Source organism: Manis javanica, chromosome X (genome assembly GCF_040802235.1).
Source record: "Manis javanica isolate MJ-LG chromosome X, MJ_LKY, whole genome shotgun sequence".
NCBI classification, from domain to species: Eukaryota; Metazoa; Chordata; class Mammalia; order Pholidota; family Manidae; genus Manis; species Manis javanica.
The window spans coordinates 141637223-141653968 of record NC_133174.1 but is presented as its reverse complement, the minus strand read 5'-3'; the positions used below and the strand labels follow the sequence as shown (position 1 = coordinate 141653968).

The following is a 16746-nucleotide window of genomic DNA, read 5'->3' as shown; positions in this document are numbered from 1 at the left end:
TTTACTTCAAGAAAAATGTCCAGTCCAGTCACAAAATAATAAACAGGCACACACCAAACTGTGGGGGTTGGGAATCAGTATCTACAGTTACTATGACACATTATCTAAAATGTCCAGTTTTCATGAAAGAATTATGAGGTATAAGAAGAAACAGGAAAGTGTAACCAATACACAGGAGAAAGAGCAAATAAATTTACTTTGAGGGGCCTCAGCTGTTGGACTTGGCAATGGAATGAAATTAGAAATTACTAATAAAAGGAAAACCTATGGGATGAAGCAAAAGCAGTAACAGAAGGACATTTATAGCAGTAAACACTGATGTTAGAGACTGGATTGTGTCCCCACAAATTCATATATTGAATCCCTAACCCCCAATGTGATGGTATGTGAAGATGGGGGCTTTGAGAAATTATTAGATTTAGATAAGGCCATGAGGGCTTATGACAGGATTAGTGCCTTTAGACACCAGAAAACTTGCTCTCTGTCTCACTTTCTGTCATGTGAGGACAGTGAGAAGGTACCATCTGCAAGCTGAGAAGAGGGCTATCACCAGAATGTGACCATGCAGGCACCCTGATCTCAGACTTCCAGCCTCCAGAACTGTGAGAAAATAAGTTTCTGTTGTTTACACCACCCAGTTTATAGTAATTTCTTATAGCAGTCTGAGAAGACAAAGACAAAAGATCTCAAATTCTACCTTAATGTACTTGAAAAAGAAAAGCAAACTACATCCAAAGCTAACAGAGGGAAGGAAATAGTGATTAGAGCAGAAAAAAATAAATACAGAAGAACAATAGAGAAAATAAATGAAACCAAAAGTAAGTTTTTTGAAAATATCAACAAAATTAACACACACCTTTACATAAATTAACCAAGAAAAAAAGGACTCAAATTACTAAAGTAATCACTATTAATTTCATACAAATGAAAGTGATCATAAGAGAATACTATGAATAAGAGTATGGTCAACAAATTAGGTAACTTAAATGAAATGGATAAATTCCTAGAAAGACACACAACAGATTCAAGAAGAAATAGAAAATCTGAAAAGAGCTACAACAAACAGACTGAATCAGTAATTTTTAAACTTTGCACAAACAAAATCCCAGACCCAAATGGCTTCAATGGTGAATTCTACCAAACAGTTCAAGAAGAATACCTCTTTTTCACAACCTCTTCCAAAAATAGAAAAGGAAGGAACACATCTCAAGTCATCCTATCAGACCAGTAATACTCTGATAACAAAAACAAAATACATCACAGCAAAAGAAATCAACAGATCTCTTGTAAATACAGACATAAAAGAATCCTCAATTCCCTAAATTGACCTATAGATTCAACACAATCCCTATCCAAATTTCAGCTACTATTTTTGCAGAAACTGAAAAGATCATCCTGAAAGTGTTCTGGAAATGAAAGGTACCCAGAATCCTCAACAAGTATAACAACGAAGCAAAACTGAAGGAACAAAATAGCAGCAGACTCAAAGATTCCAAGGTACTAGCAGTTACCAAAGGGGAGTGGGGGAGAAGGAGGAAGAAGGGGATTATGGGGTATCATGATTAGTGCACATGGTGTGTGTGGGGTCACAGTGTAGGTCAGAGAAGACAAATAGGGTCTCTGTGGCATCTTACTACACTGATGGACAGTGACTGCAATGGGGTATTTGGGGGACTCGAAAATAAGTGTGAATGTATTAACCACATCATTTTTCTAGTGAATCCTTCGTAAGAGTGTATATCAATGAAACCTTAATAAAAAAAGAATCCTCAACAAAATACTTTCAGAATGAATCCAGCAATATATAAAAAGGGTTATACACCATAAGAAGTGACATTTATTTCGTAAATGCAAGGTTGATTCAACATCCAAAAATCAATTATTGTAATATGCTGTATTAACAGAATAAAGGACAAAAACCGTATGATCATTTCAATTTGTTGTATGATTATCCAACAAATGCAAAAAAGTACTTGACAAATCCAACACCTTTTCACTATAAAACCACTCAAAACAAAACAAGAAATAGAAGGAAAGTTCCTCAACCTGATAAAGGGCATCTATGAAAGACCCACATCTGACATCCTAATTTACTATAAAAGACTCCCCCTAAGATCAAGAAAAGACAAAGATGTCTACTCTTGCCATTTTTATTCAACATTGTACTAGAGGTGCTAGCCAGAGAAATTAGGCAGGAGAAAGAAATGAAAGGCATATAGACTGGAAATGAAGAATTAGAATAATCTCTTTTCAGATGGCATAATCCTGCACATAAAAAATCATAAGGAACTCACTAAAAAGCTATTAGAAGAAACAAATTCAACAGGATTGTGCACTACAGGATCAATATACAGAAATCAATTTTATTTCTATATATTAGCAATGAACAATTCAAAAATGAAAGAAAAAATCCATTTACAATAGTGTAAAAAATACTTGGGAAGCAAAGTAAGAAAGATGTTCAAAGAGGGACACTATTAAATAGAAATTATTTTGACACCCCTCAAAAATAGTAAGGAAGGAAACAATAATGATACGTTCAAAGTGTTCAAAGCAAAAACTGCCAACCAAGACTACCATAAGCAACAAAGTTATCCTTCAGATATGAGGGAGAAATAAAGATGTTCCTAGGCAAAAAAAAAAAAATGAATTCAAAAACAGATTAATATGATCATATGCCATGACCAAGTGGGATTTATCCCTGGGATAGAAGGGTAGTTCAACATACACAAATTAATGTATGTGAGATATACCACATTAATAAAACAAAAGATAAAAATGTATGACTATCTTAATAGGTACGATATAGGAAAAATGTTTGACAAAATACATCACTTCACAATAAAAACCCTCTAAAACTTGATCACAGAAGGACATAACTCAATATAATAAAGGCCATATATGACAAATCCAGTTAATATCATATTCAACAGTGAAATATAAGGCCAAGGACTTACACATCAAAGGTAGACGATGAGGAACTTGATCAGCCATCAAGGGTGATCAGCTATCAAGGGTATGGGATTGACTTAGCTGGATTCTTTGCTAACATGGGGCTTAGGCAGGCCAATGACAAAGTCAAAGAATGAGGCCTAATCAAAATGACCGTTCAGAGGAGCCTAATGTTTGGTGAAGGAGAAAGTCTTTCTCATGTAAGACCTGTACACTGAAAACTACAAAACACTGTGAAAAAAATTAAAGATGACCTAAAGAAATTAAAAGGCATCTCATGTTCATAGATCAGAAGTTTGATATTGTTAAACTGGCAATGTTCCCTAAATTGATCTATAGATTCAACACAATTCCCATCAAAATTTCAGCTACTATTTTTTCAGAAACGGACAAGACCATCCTAAAAGTCTTCTGGAAATGAAAGGTACCCAGAATAGACAAAGCAATCTTGAGAAAGAAGAACAGCATTGGAAGATTCATACTTCCTAATTTTTAAAACTTACTATAAACCCATAATAATCATACAGTGTAGTACTGGCATAAGGACAGACATATACATAAATGACACAGGACTGAGAGTACAGAAATAAACCAATGGATAATATAAATATTATCTACTATATTATCTATTATATTATCTATATTACCTATTATCTATAAATATTATCTATCTATAATAGAACTAAACCTATGGATAACTGATTTTTCATATGGATAACTGATAAGAACATTCAGTAGGGAAAGAAGTCTTTTCAACAAATGTTGCTGGGACAACTGGATATACATATTTGAGGGAATTAAGTTGGAACCCTTCCTTACCTTATAGACAAACATTAATTCAAAATAGATCATAGACCTAAATGTAAGAACTGAAACTACAAAACTCTTTGAGGAAAACACAGGAGTCCATCTTTGTGACCCTGGCTTAGGCAATAGTTTCTTACATATGACATCAAAAAACAGAGAGAAAAAAAATTAATTGAACATCAAGTTTTAAAACTTTGTCCTCCAAAGTTCACTATCAAAAAAGTGAAAAGACAACCAATAGACTGGGAAAAAATATTTGCATATCATGAATCTGGTAAGAGTCTAGCATCCAGAATATACAAAGTAGTCTTACAGCTCAACAATAAGACAACCCACTTAAAAAATGACAATGGATTTTGAACAAATATTTCTCCAAAGATATACAAATGGCCCATAGCTCATGAAAAGATGCTTAACATCATTAGTCATCAGGGAAATGCAAATCAAAACCACAATAAGCTACCACTTCATACATACTAGATTGGTTATAATAAAAAAGACAGATAATAAATTTTGGTAATGATGTGGAGAAATTGAAATTCAAACACTGCTATTGGGAATGTACAATGATGCAGTCAATTAGGAAAGTATGGCCTTATTCAAAATGTTAAACATGGAGTTCCCACGTGACCCAGCAATTATACTCTCAGGTTTCAGAGAACTGAAAACATATGCTCACACAAACACTTGACAAATGTTCACAGAGCACTATTCATATTACCCAGAAAGTGCAAACTACCAAAATGCCAAACAAATGATAAATGCCTAAATAAGACATATCAATATATGAAATACTATTTAGCCATAACAAGGAATCAAGTACTGAAACATGCTACAACATGAATGAATCTCAAAATCATTATGTTAAATAAAAGAAGCCAAGATACAAAAAGCCACATATTATATGATTCCATTTATATGAAATGTTCAGAGTAGGCAAATCTATTGAGACAGAAAGATTAATCGTTGCTAAGGTCTGGAGATTGAAGGAAAAAGGAATGATTATAAATGATTATTGGATTTCTTTTCTTGGGGTGATGTTCAAAATGTCCTAAAACTGATTATGGTGATGGTTGCAGAATTCTGTGTATTTACTAAAAACACTGGACTGTATACTTTAAAGGGGTGAATTGTATGGTATGTGAATTATACCTTAGTAAAGCTGTTGAAAAGTCAAAGGGAGATGATCAAAAATGTTTTTGCTACATTTTTAATTTGCTGTTTTTGTAACTATAAAAATAAATAAGTTGTTAAAAACAAGTTGATGAAAAATTCATTTTCGGAGATTCAAGATGGCGGCATGAGAGGTGAGACAGAGAACTACCCCCAAAACCACAAATAGTATGAAAATATAGTAAACTAAAAGAACTAACCCTAAAACAGCAACAGGAAAGAAGTCTGAACCAGACTGCATACAGACCTCACGAAAAGAGCAGACCTCATGAAACAGGGTAACGTACCAACGCCTTAATATGGCGGGATCCAGGCCCTTCCTCCACCCCAGCTCACCAGTTGGAGGAAGAGAAATGAAGTGGGGAGGGGGTGGAAGCCTGGGACGGTCTGCTTTGGAGCACAGGCCTACACTGTGTGGTGCTCTGGAGGTTGGTGGGGTTGGCAAGGTGGGACAGGCAGAGTGCTTGAGAGGCTGAGATTCCAGCCATTTGTGGAGGATGGGGATCCACATCTGGCCGCTCTGGGACAAAGGAAAGGTGGGTGGCCTGAGAGGCTTCCTAGCAGCTAGACAGCTACTGAAGGGGCAGGGTTTGCACAGAGCTTGCAATGTGGGGGAGGGGAGACCTGAACAAGGTTGCCTGGGCATGCTCTGCCCAGCTGGTTGGGAACTTTCAGGAGCTTCAGGCACCCATCCCCCTGGCTGCTCAGCTCTGAGTCCCCCCACTGTGATATGCAGCCTGCTGAGCCTTCCTCCTAGCCTGCTGGCACCAGTTCGCAAACTGGCAATCACTGCGCTGGCATCAGACCAGCCAGAGGGAGGCCCCGCCTACAACAGCTAGAGATGCAAAGTCCAGAGGCTGACACCTGTGTGCTCGGCCCACTGGCTCTGACACTGGAGACAGGCACTGCAGACAGGAATCAGGAAACAGCTCTTTCCTCCCCCCAGGCACCAACTCCGCTCACCTATGACCCCCAACCTTACTCTAGGAGCTGAGCAGCTTCCGAGACTGGAGCTTCTGGGCACTAGTCAGCACCACACAGAATTATGAAATGTCAAAAAAACATGGTCCTGAGCAAAATCTCACAAACCCAAGAAAAACGGCCTGATGAAACTGAACTCACCAATGTGCCTGAAAGAGAGTTCAAGATAAAAATCATAAACATGCTTATGGAGGTACAGAAGAATGTTCGAAAACTCAGGAACAAAATTAAGATGGAGAGTCAATCACTAACAAACTCCATATCTGAAATGAAAGATACAATGAGGAACTTAAAAGCAGATTAGATGTAGTAGAAGAGATGGTAAATGGAAGAGAAATTGGAGAAGAGGAATACAAAGAAGCTGAGGCACAGAGAGAAAAAAGAATCTCTAAGAATGAAAGAATATTGAGAGAACTGTGTGACCAATCCAAATGGAACAATATTCACAATATAGGGATTCCAGAAAAAGAAGAGAGAGGAAAATGGATAGAAAGTGTCTTTGAGGAGGTAATTGCTGAAAACTTCCTCAATCTGGGAAGGAGATAGTTTCTCAAGCCATGGAGGTGCACAGATCGCCCAACACAAGGGACCCAAGGAAGACAACATCAAGACATATAATATTTAAAATGGCAAAGATCAAGGATAAGGACAGACTTTTAAAAGCAGCTACAGAGAGAAAAAAGATCACATACAAAGGAAAACCATCAGCCTATCAGATTTCTCAACAGAAACCTTACAGGCCAGAAGGGAATGGCATGATATATTTAATGCAATGAAGCAGAATAGCCTTGAAACAAGAATACTCCACCTGGCAAGGATATCATTTAAATTTGAAGAAGGGGTTAAACAATTTTCAGATAAGCAAAAGCTGAGAGAATTTACCTCCCACAAACCACCTCTACAGTACATTTTAGAGGGACTCCTATATATGGAAATATTCCTAAGGCAAAAGAGATGTCACCCAACGGACAAAGAGTACAGAATATGATTCATAACATACAAAGAATGGAGGAGTAAGGAAAAGGAGGGAAAAAAAGAACCTCTAGGTTGTGTTTGTAATAGCATACTGAGTGAGTTAAATTAGAGTATTAGATAATAAGGGAATTAATTACCCTTAAACCTTTGGTAACCATGAATCTAAAGCCTGCAATGGCAATAAGTACATACCTATCAACAATCACCCTAAATGTAAATGGTCTGAATGCACCAATCAAAAGACACAGAGTCACTGAATGGATGAAAAAACAAGACCCATTTATATGCTGCCTACAAGAGACTCACTTCAAATCCAAAGACATACACAGACTGAAAGTAAAGGGATAGAAAAAGATATTTCATGCAACTAATAGCGAGAAAAAAGCAGGATTTGCAGTACTTGAATCAGACAAAATAGACTTCAAAACAAAGAAAGTACCAAGAGACAAAGATGGACATTACATAATGATAAAGAGGTCAGTCTAACAAGAGGATATAACTATTATAAATATCTATGCACCCAACACAGGATCACGTACATATGTGAAACAAATACTAACAGAATTAAAGGGGGAAATAGAATGCAATGCATTCATTTTAGGAGACTCCAACATACCACTCAATCCAAAGGACAGATCAACCAGACAGAAAGTAAGTAAAGAGACAGAGGCACTGAACAACACACTAGAACAGATGGACCTAACAGACATCTACAGAACTCTACACCCAAAAGCACCAGGTTACACATTCTTCTCAAGTGCACATGGAACATTTTCAAGAATAGATCATATACTAGGCAACAAAAAGAACCTCAGTAAATTCAAATTTTTGAAATTGTACCAAACAGCTTCTCAGACCACAAAGGTATGGAACTAGACATAAATTACACAAAGAATACAAAAAATCCCAGAAACATATGGAGGCTTAATAAAATGTTCCTAAATAATCAATGGATCAATGAACAGATAAAAACAGAGATCAAGCAATATATGGAGACAAATGACAAAAATAATTCAACCCAAAAAATCTGTCGTATGCAGTGAAGACCATGCTAAGAGGGAAGTATACTGCAATACAGGCCTGCCAAAGGAAAGAAGAACAATCCCAAATGAACAGTCTAAACTCACAATTAATGAAACTAGAAAAGGAAGAAAGATTGAGGCCCAAAGTAAGTAGAAGGAGGGACATAATAAAGATTAAAAGAGAAATAAATAGAATTGAGAAGAATAAAACAAGAGAAAGAATCAATGAAAGCAGGAGCTGGTTCTTCGAGAAAATAAGAGAGATAAACCCCTAGTCAGACTTATCAAGAAAAAAAGAGAGTATACTCACATAAACAGAATCAGAAATAGGAAACAAAAAAATCACAATGGACACCACAGAAATACAAAGAATTATGAGAGAATACTATGAAAAATTATATGGAAACAAACTGGAGAACCTAGAATAGACAACTTTCTAGAAAACTACAACCTTCCAAGGCTGATCCAGGAATTAACAGAAAAACTGAATAGACCAATTACCAGCAAAGAAATTGAACTGGTAATCAGAAAATTACCTAGGAACAAAACCCCTGCACCAGATGGTTACACTGCTGAATTTTATCAAACATTTAGTGAGGACTTAATACCCATCCTCCTTAAAGTTTTCCAAAAAGTAGAAGAGGAGGGAATACTCTCAAACTCATTCTACAAGGCCAGCATCACTCTAATACAAAAACCAGGCAAAGACACCACACAAAAAAGAAAATTACAGACCAATATCCCTGATGAACATAAATGCAAAAATACCCAACAAAATATTAGTGAACCGAACTCAAAAATACATCAAAAAGATCATCCATCTGGATCACATGGGATTCATCTCAGGGATGCAAGGATTGTACAACATTCAAAAATCCAGCAACATCATCCACTACATCAACAAAAAGGACAAAAACCACATGATCATCTCCATAGATGCTGATAAAGCATTCAACAAATTTCAACATCCATGCATAAAAAAAAACTCTCAACAAAATGGCACAGAGGGCAAGTACATCAACATAATAAAGGCCATATATGAAAAACCCACAGCCAACATCATACTGAACAGTGAGAAGCTGAAAGCCTTTCCTTTAAGATCGGGAACAAGACAAGGATGCCCACTCTCCCCACTTTAATTCAACATAGTTCTGGAGGTCCTAGCCACGGCAATCAAACACAAAGAAATAAAAGGCATCCAGATTGGCAAAGAAGAAGTCAAACTGTCCCTGTTTAAAGACCACATGATATTGTACATAAAAAACCCTGAAGACTCCACTCCAAAACTACTAGATCCAAAATCTGAATTCAGTAAAGTTGCAGAAAACAAAATTCATACACAGAAATCTGTGGCATTCCTATACACTAACGATGAACTAGCAAAAAGAGAAATCAGGAAAATAATTCTATTCACAATTGCATCAAAAAGAATAAAACACCTAGGAATAAACCTAACCAAGGAAGTGAAAGACCTATACTCTGAAAACTATAAGACACCATGAGAGAAACTAAAGAAGAGACCAATAAATGGAAACACATCCATGTTCATGGATAGGAAGAATTAATATTGTCAAAATGGCCATCCTGCCTAAAGCAGTCTACAGATTCACTGCAATCCCTATCAAAATACCAACAGCATTCTTCAATGAACTAGAGCAAATAGTTCTAAAATTCATATGGAACCACAAAAGACCCCAAATAGCCAAAGCAATCCTGAGAAGGGAGAATAAAACAGGGGGCAGATTATGCTCCCTGAGTTCAAGCTCTACTACAAAGCCACAGTAATCCAGACAATTTGGTACTGGCACAAGAACAGAGCCACAGACCAGTGGAACAGAATAGACACTCCAGACATTAACCCAAACATATATGGTCAATTAATATACGATAAAGGAGACATGGATATACAATGGGGGAAATGACAGCCTCTTCAACAGCTGGTATTGGCAAAACTGGACAGCTACGTGTAAGAGAATGAAACTGGATTACTGTCTAACCCCATACACAAAAGTAAATTTGAACTGGATCAAAGACCTGAATGTAAGTAATGAAAACATCGAACTCTTAGAAAAAAACATAGGCAAAACACTCTTAGACATAAAAAAATAAACATGAGCAACTTCTTCATGAACATATCTCCCCAGGCAATGGAAACAAAAGCAAAAATGAACAAGTGGGACTATATCAAACTAAAAAGCTTCTGTACAGCAAAGGACAATATCAGTAGAACAAAAAGACATCCTACAGTATGGGAGAATATATTCATAAATGACATATCTGATAAAGGGTTGACATCCAAATTATATAAAAAGCTGACACACCTCAACAAACAAAAAGCAAATAAGCCAATTAAAAAATGGGCAGAGGAGCTGAACAGACCCTTTTCCAAAGAAGAAATTCAGATGGCCAACAGGCACATGAAAAGATGCTCCACATCACTAATCATCAGAGAAATGCAAATTAAAACCACAAGGAGATATCACTTTACACCAGTTAGGATGGCCACCATCCAAAAGACAAACAACAAATGTTGGCAAGGATGTGGAGAAAGGGGAACCCTCCTACACTGCTAGTGGGACTGTACATTAATTCAACCATTGTGGAAAGCAGTATGGAGGTTCCTAAAAAAACTAAAAATAGAAATACCATTTGACACAGGAATTCCACTCCTAGGAATTTACCCTAAGAATGCAGGAGCACAGTTTGAAAAAGACACATGCACCCTTCTGTTTATTGCAGCACTGTTTACAATAGCCAAGAAATGGGAGCAACCTAAGTATCCATCAGTAGATGAATGGGTAAAGAAGAGGTGGTACATATACAGAATGGAATATTATTCAGCCATAAGAAGAAAACAAATCCTACCATTTGCAACAACATGGATGGAGCTGGAGGATATTTTGCTCAGTGAAATAAGCCAGGCAGAGAAAGACAAGTGCCAAATGATTTCACTCATCTGTGGAGTATAAGAACAAAGCAAAAACTGAAGGAACAAAACAGCAGCAGAATCACAGAACCCAAGAATGGACTAACAGTTACCAAAGGGAAAGGGACTGGGGAGGATGGGTGGGAAGGGAGGGATAAGGGGGAAAAAAGGGTCATTAGCATGTATAATGTGGGCGGGGGACAGGGGAAAGCAGTATAACACAGAGAAGACAAGTGGTGATTCTATAGCATGTTACTACACTGATGGACAGTGACTGTAATGGGTATGTGGGGGGGACTTGATAATAGGGGCAGTCTAGTAACCATAATGTTGTTCATGTAATTGTACGTCTAGCAAAATAAAAATAAACACTGTTAAAAAAATACTCATTTCCTGGGAACTTTGTGCATCTGAAGTAAACAATACTGTAAGCAGTTGGCTGCTTCCACTTTCAGGTAAAATAAATATATTTGGTGACTAAAAAATAGGGAAAAGAAGTATTAGTCTTTTTTTCAATAAGTTCTCTACGTCTACATCTAGATATACATTAAAACTAAAATGAATTGAAGAAAATCACTCCAAATAGCCAAGAGACATATATATCAAGAACTGCAAAAATGTTTCTGCCTTTTGATTATTAATCCATTTCTGGAAATTAATCTCAACAAAATAAGGAAAACACAATAGGCACAAAAACATTTTATAACAGTATGGTGCACTGCAACACAAACCTCTAATCAGTGGTACCTGTGTTTGCTACCGCTTCATTTAAGTTTCTAGCACACAATTTAGTCCATTTGACATTTTCATAGCAAGACGTTCTAAATGAAGGAAGCACAGCACTGAAGTACATTCTGGAGCAATCTCCCTATCTGGTTGTAAACAACATTCTGAGTAACCCTGCCCTAAAGAGCGAAAGTGCCCAAAATAAGGACATTATTGATAACTTTTAGGATATAACTCATGAAATACCATGAAAGTATAAAATAGAGTAATGGCTAACAATCATTCACCTCTTACTATGTGCCGGACACTGCACAAAGTGCTTTACACACATTACCTCTTTTATCCTGGTAACCTTAGGTTCTTATTATCTTCTTTTAACAGATTAGGAAATAAAGCTCAGGGAGGTTAGAGGATCGGTTAAGGGCCAACAGCAAGCAGGAGATGAAATCAGGACTCAAACTCAGTCACATATGACTCCAAATCTTGATCACTGTATTATACTGCCTCTACAAAACTGACTATAATTACAACTATGTATACATGTTGTATAGGCATAAATTTTGTGCCTATGTAGACAAAAATTTAAAGAAAATAGAAATGAATCTTTAGAATGGTGAGACCAAGAGTAAATTTTTTAAATGTCTTCTCATAATTTGTGACTGTTTAATAATAAACGTAAAGTAATTCAAATAGTAAATCTAAGATTAAATTAAATGGACATTTATGAAATTAGACATCGCAGTTAAATATAAAGAAATTATACAGTCACACTTATTCAATATTTTAAGTTACTGTCTGTGAGATACTGCCAATAGAAGATATATTAAAAAGAGTGGTTCTCAAACTCAGATATGCACTGGAATTCTCTGGAGGGCTTGTGAAAACATAGATTGCTGAGCCCCACTCCCACTTCTGATTCAACAGGTCTGGGGCGGGGCCCAAAAACTTGCCTTTCTAACAAGTTGCTAGGAGGTACTGCACCAGGGGATGGCCTGGAGACTACAGGTAACAACCAGTGCTTTTAGAAAATGAGCATCATCCTAAGTCTAAACACAACTGTATAATCAAATCAAAAATAAACTTATGTACTTTTGTACATTATTTTAATGTGCTAAATAGGTTCTTGACAAAACATAAGCCAATGGAATTTATATCTTAGTTCACTTTTTGAAGCATACAAGTCAATTCTTGGCCCAATTTGTTCTTTCAATCAAGAGCTACAAACTTTCTAAGGAGGTCAAATAGTTATTCTTTAAGTATCTACTGATAGTATCAGCTATCTAGGTAGCTCCAGCAAAAACTGACAAAATCATTCTTAATTGCTGAACTGTTGTAACAGTCTCAGAAATTTGTTTGACTAAGCAAACAAATTTAGAATGAAGAATAATCATAAGCACTGAGAAGAAACGATTCGTGCAGTAGTGTCACAGGTAAGTAATCTCCATATTTCAGCTGACAATCGGCTTCCAATAGTAAGAGTAAGGAAGTGCTATTTATGTCTGTCTAGAATAATTTGACAACAGTCAAGTAATCTATTATCATTTTTGCCCATACGCATGTGGACTATGCCATGAAACATACCTATGTTTCTGACCATGATTCCTTTCAGTTCATCCACTTGGGCTTGAGTCTCCATTACTTTGTCTAGGCCCTTATTCTCAGAATGATGCTTCTGTAAGAAAATAAGATTTAATTTATGGTATCTAGACAATATTTACAATGAGGAAGCAAAAAGAAAATGAATGGAATTGACTAATGCTATAAAATTATGTCTCTTGATATAAAAGATGTATGTCATTTCATTAAAAAATTGTTACTAGACCTAGGGAAAAATATAGACAGCAAAAAAAATGGTATTACATGAAATAGTGGTGTCGTAGCATAAAAATATCACTTTATTTTAAGCACAGCTAAATATATTATATCAGGAAGATTCAAAATGGCAGCATGAGAAGTAAGACAGAGAACTCCTCCCAAAACCACATATTATAAGAAAATATAGTTAATACAACTAACCCTAAAACATCAAAAGGAAAGAAGTCTTCATCAGACTGCTTACAGACCTCATGAACAGAGCAGACCTCACAAAACAGGGTAACGTACCAAAGCCTTGATCCGGCGGGACCCAGGCCCTTCCCCCACCCCAGCTCACGGGCAGGAGGAAGAGAAACACAGCAGGGAGAGGGTGGAAGCCTAGAACTGCTAAACATCCAGCCCTGGAGGTCTTCTTTGGAAGCAAAAACCTACATTGCATGGTGCTCTGGACTTTAGTGGGGTTGGAAAGCTAAGACAGGCGGTATACTTGGAGAGACTGAGATTCCAGCCATTTATTGAGGACATGGATCCCACATCTGGCCACTCTGGCACAAAGGAAAGGTGGGAAGTCTGAGAGGCTTCCTAGCAGCAAGAGGGCTCCTGAAGGGGCGGAGTTGGCACGGAGCTTGCTGTGCAGGAGAAGGGATAGGTGGACAAGGTTGTCTGGGCACACTCTGCCCAGCAAGTTGGGAACTTTCAGAAGCTTCAGGGGCTCCATCCACCTGGCTAGCAGCTCAGCTCCAACGCCCATCACTGTGATGAGCAGCCTGCTGCACCTTCCTCCTGGCCTACTGGCACCAGCTCGCAAACCGGTAGTCCCTGCGCTGGTGTCAGCCAGAGGGAGGCCCTGCCTATGGCAGCTACAGATACAAAGCTCAGAGGCTTACACCTGTGTGCTCGGCCAACTGGTTCTGACAGTGGAGACAGGCACTGCGGCCAGGAAGCAGGAAACAGCTCTTTCCTCCACACAAGCACCACCACCGCTCCCCTGCAAACCCCAGTATCACTCCAGGGGCTGAGCAGCTGCAAAGACTAGAGCTTCTGGGCACTAGAGGGAGCCACATGCAAATATGAAACATCAAAAGAAACCTGGTTCAAACGAAAATCTCAGAAACACCAGAAAAAGAGCCAAATTAAACCGAACTTACCAATCTTCCTGAAAGAGAGCACAAAATAAAAATCATAAACATGCTCATGGAGGTACAGGAAAATATACAAGAACTCAGGGATGAATTTAGGACAGAGATTCAATCATTAAGAAATTCCATATCTGAAATGAAACACACAATGGAGATATTTAAAAGCTGATTAGATGTAGTAGAAGAGATGGTAAATGGAAGAGAAATTAGAGAAGAGGAATACAAAGAAGCTGAGGCACAGAGAGAAAAAAGGATCTCTGAGAATGAAGACAGACTTTTAAAAGCAGCTAGAGAAAGAAAAAAGATTACATACAAAGGAAAACCCATCAGGCCATCATCAGACTTTTCAACAGAAACCTTACAAATATGAAGGGAGTGGCATGATATATTTAATGCAATGAAGCAGAAGGACCTCAAACCAAGAACACTCTCCCCAGCAAGATTATCATTTAAATTTGAAGAAGGAATTAAACAATTTTCAGATAAGCAAAAGCTGAGAGAATTTATCTCCCACAAACCATCTCTACAGTACATTTTGGACGGACTGCTAGAGATGGAACTGTTCCTAAGGCTAAATAGCTGTCACCAGGGGAAATAAAACCACAGCAAAGAAAGTAGAACAATTAATTACTAAGTAACTGCAAAATCAGACTAAACTACCCCCAAAGTCAATCAAGGGATAGATGGAGTACAGAATAGGTTGTGTTTCTAATAGCATACTGAGTGAGTTAAATTAGAGTATTAGATAGTAAGGGAATTACCCTTAAACCTTTGGTAACCACAAATCTAAAGCCTGCAATGGCAATAAGTACATACCTATTGATAATCACCCTAAATGTAAATGGTCTGAATGCACCAATCAAAAGACATAGAGTCACTGAATGGATAAAAAAACAAGACCCATCTATATGCTGCCTACAAGAGACTCACTTCAAACCCAAAGACATACACAGACTGAAAGAAAAGGGATGGAAAAAGATATTTCATGCAACTAATAGGGCGAAAAAAGCAGGAGTTGCAGTACTTGTATCAGACAAAATAGACTTCAAAACAAAGAAAGTACCAAGAGACAAAGAAGGACATTACATAATGATAAAGGGGTCAGTCCAACAAGAGGATATAACTATTATAAATATCTATGCACCCAACACAGGATCACGTACATATGTGAAACAAATACTAACAGAATTAAAGGGGGAAATAGAATGCAATGCATTCGTTTTAGGAGACTTCAACATACCACTCATTCCAAATGACAGATCAACCAGACAGAAAGTAAGTAAAGAGACAGAGGCACTGAACAACACACTAGAACAGATGGACCTAACAGACATCTACAGAATACTCCATCCAAAAGCAATAGGATACACATTCTTCTCAAGTACACATGGAACATTTTCAAGAATCATATACTAGGCCACAAAAAGAACCTCCGTAAATTCAAAACAAGTGAAATTGTACCAACCAGCTTCTCAGATGACAAAGGTATGAAACTAGAAGTAAATTACACAAAGAAAATGAAAAATCCCACAAACACATGGAGGCTTAATAACATGCTCCTAAATAATCAATGGATCAATGACCAAGTAAAAACAGAGATCAAGCAATATATGGAGACAAATAACAGCAATAATTCAATACCACAAAATCTGTGGGATGCAGCGAAGGCCGTGCTAAGAGGGAAGTATATTGCAATACAAGTGTACCTCAGGAAAGAACAACAATCCCATATGAACAGTTTAAACTCACAGTTAATGAAACTAGAAAAAGAACAAATGAGGCCCAAAGTCAGTAGTAGGAGGACATAATAAAGATTAGATCAGAAAATCGAGAAGAATAAAACAATACAAAGTATCAATGACAGCAGGAGCTGGTTCTTCGAGAAAATAAACAAAACAGATAAACTCCTAGCCAGACTTATCAAGAAAAAAAGAGAGTCCACACACATAAACGGAATCAGAAATGAGAAAGGAAAAATCATGATCGACACGACAGAAATACAAAGAATTATGAGAGAATGCTATGAAAAATTATATGGTAAGAAACTGAATAACCTAGAAGAAACGGACAACTTTCTAGAAAAATACAACTTTCCAATGCTGACCCAGGAAGAAACAGAAAAACTGAATAGACCAATTAACAGCAAAGAAATTGAATTGGTAATCAGAAAACTACCTAAAAACTAAACTCCTTTACTAGATAGTTTCACTTCTGATTTTTATCAAACATT

The 16746-nt window shown here is 37.1% G+C and overlaps 1 protein-coding gene across 3 annotated transcripts in view; it reads right to left on the bottom strand.

Moving 5' to 3' along the window:
• Positions 1 to 16746, bottom strand: part of VAMP7 (vesicle associated membrane protein 7) — a 75780-nt gene that overhangs the window by 22526 nt on the left and 36508 nt on the right. For all 3 annotated transcript variants that reach the window (XR_012127587.1, XM_037025065.2, XM_073228116.1), the window contains exon 5: positions 13144 to 13234. Coding sequence is in view for 2 of the 3 variants with exons in the window: in XM_037025065.2 (XP_036880960.2) it covers positions 13144 to 13234 (91 nt within the window). In the remaining variant the exon portion in view is untranslated. The remainder of the gene's footprint in view (positions 1 to 13143; positions 13235 to 16746) is intronic.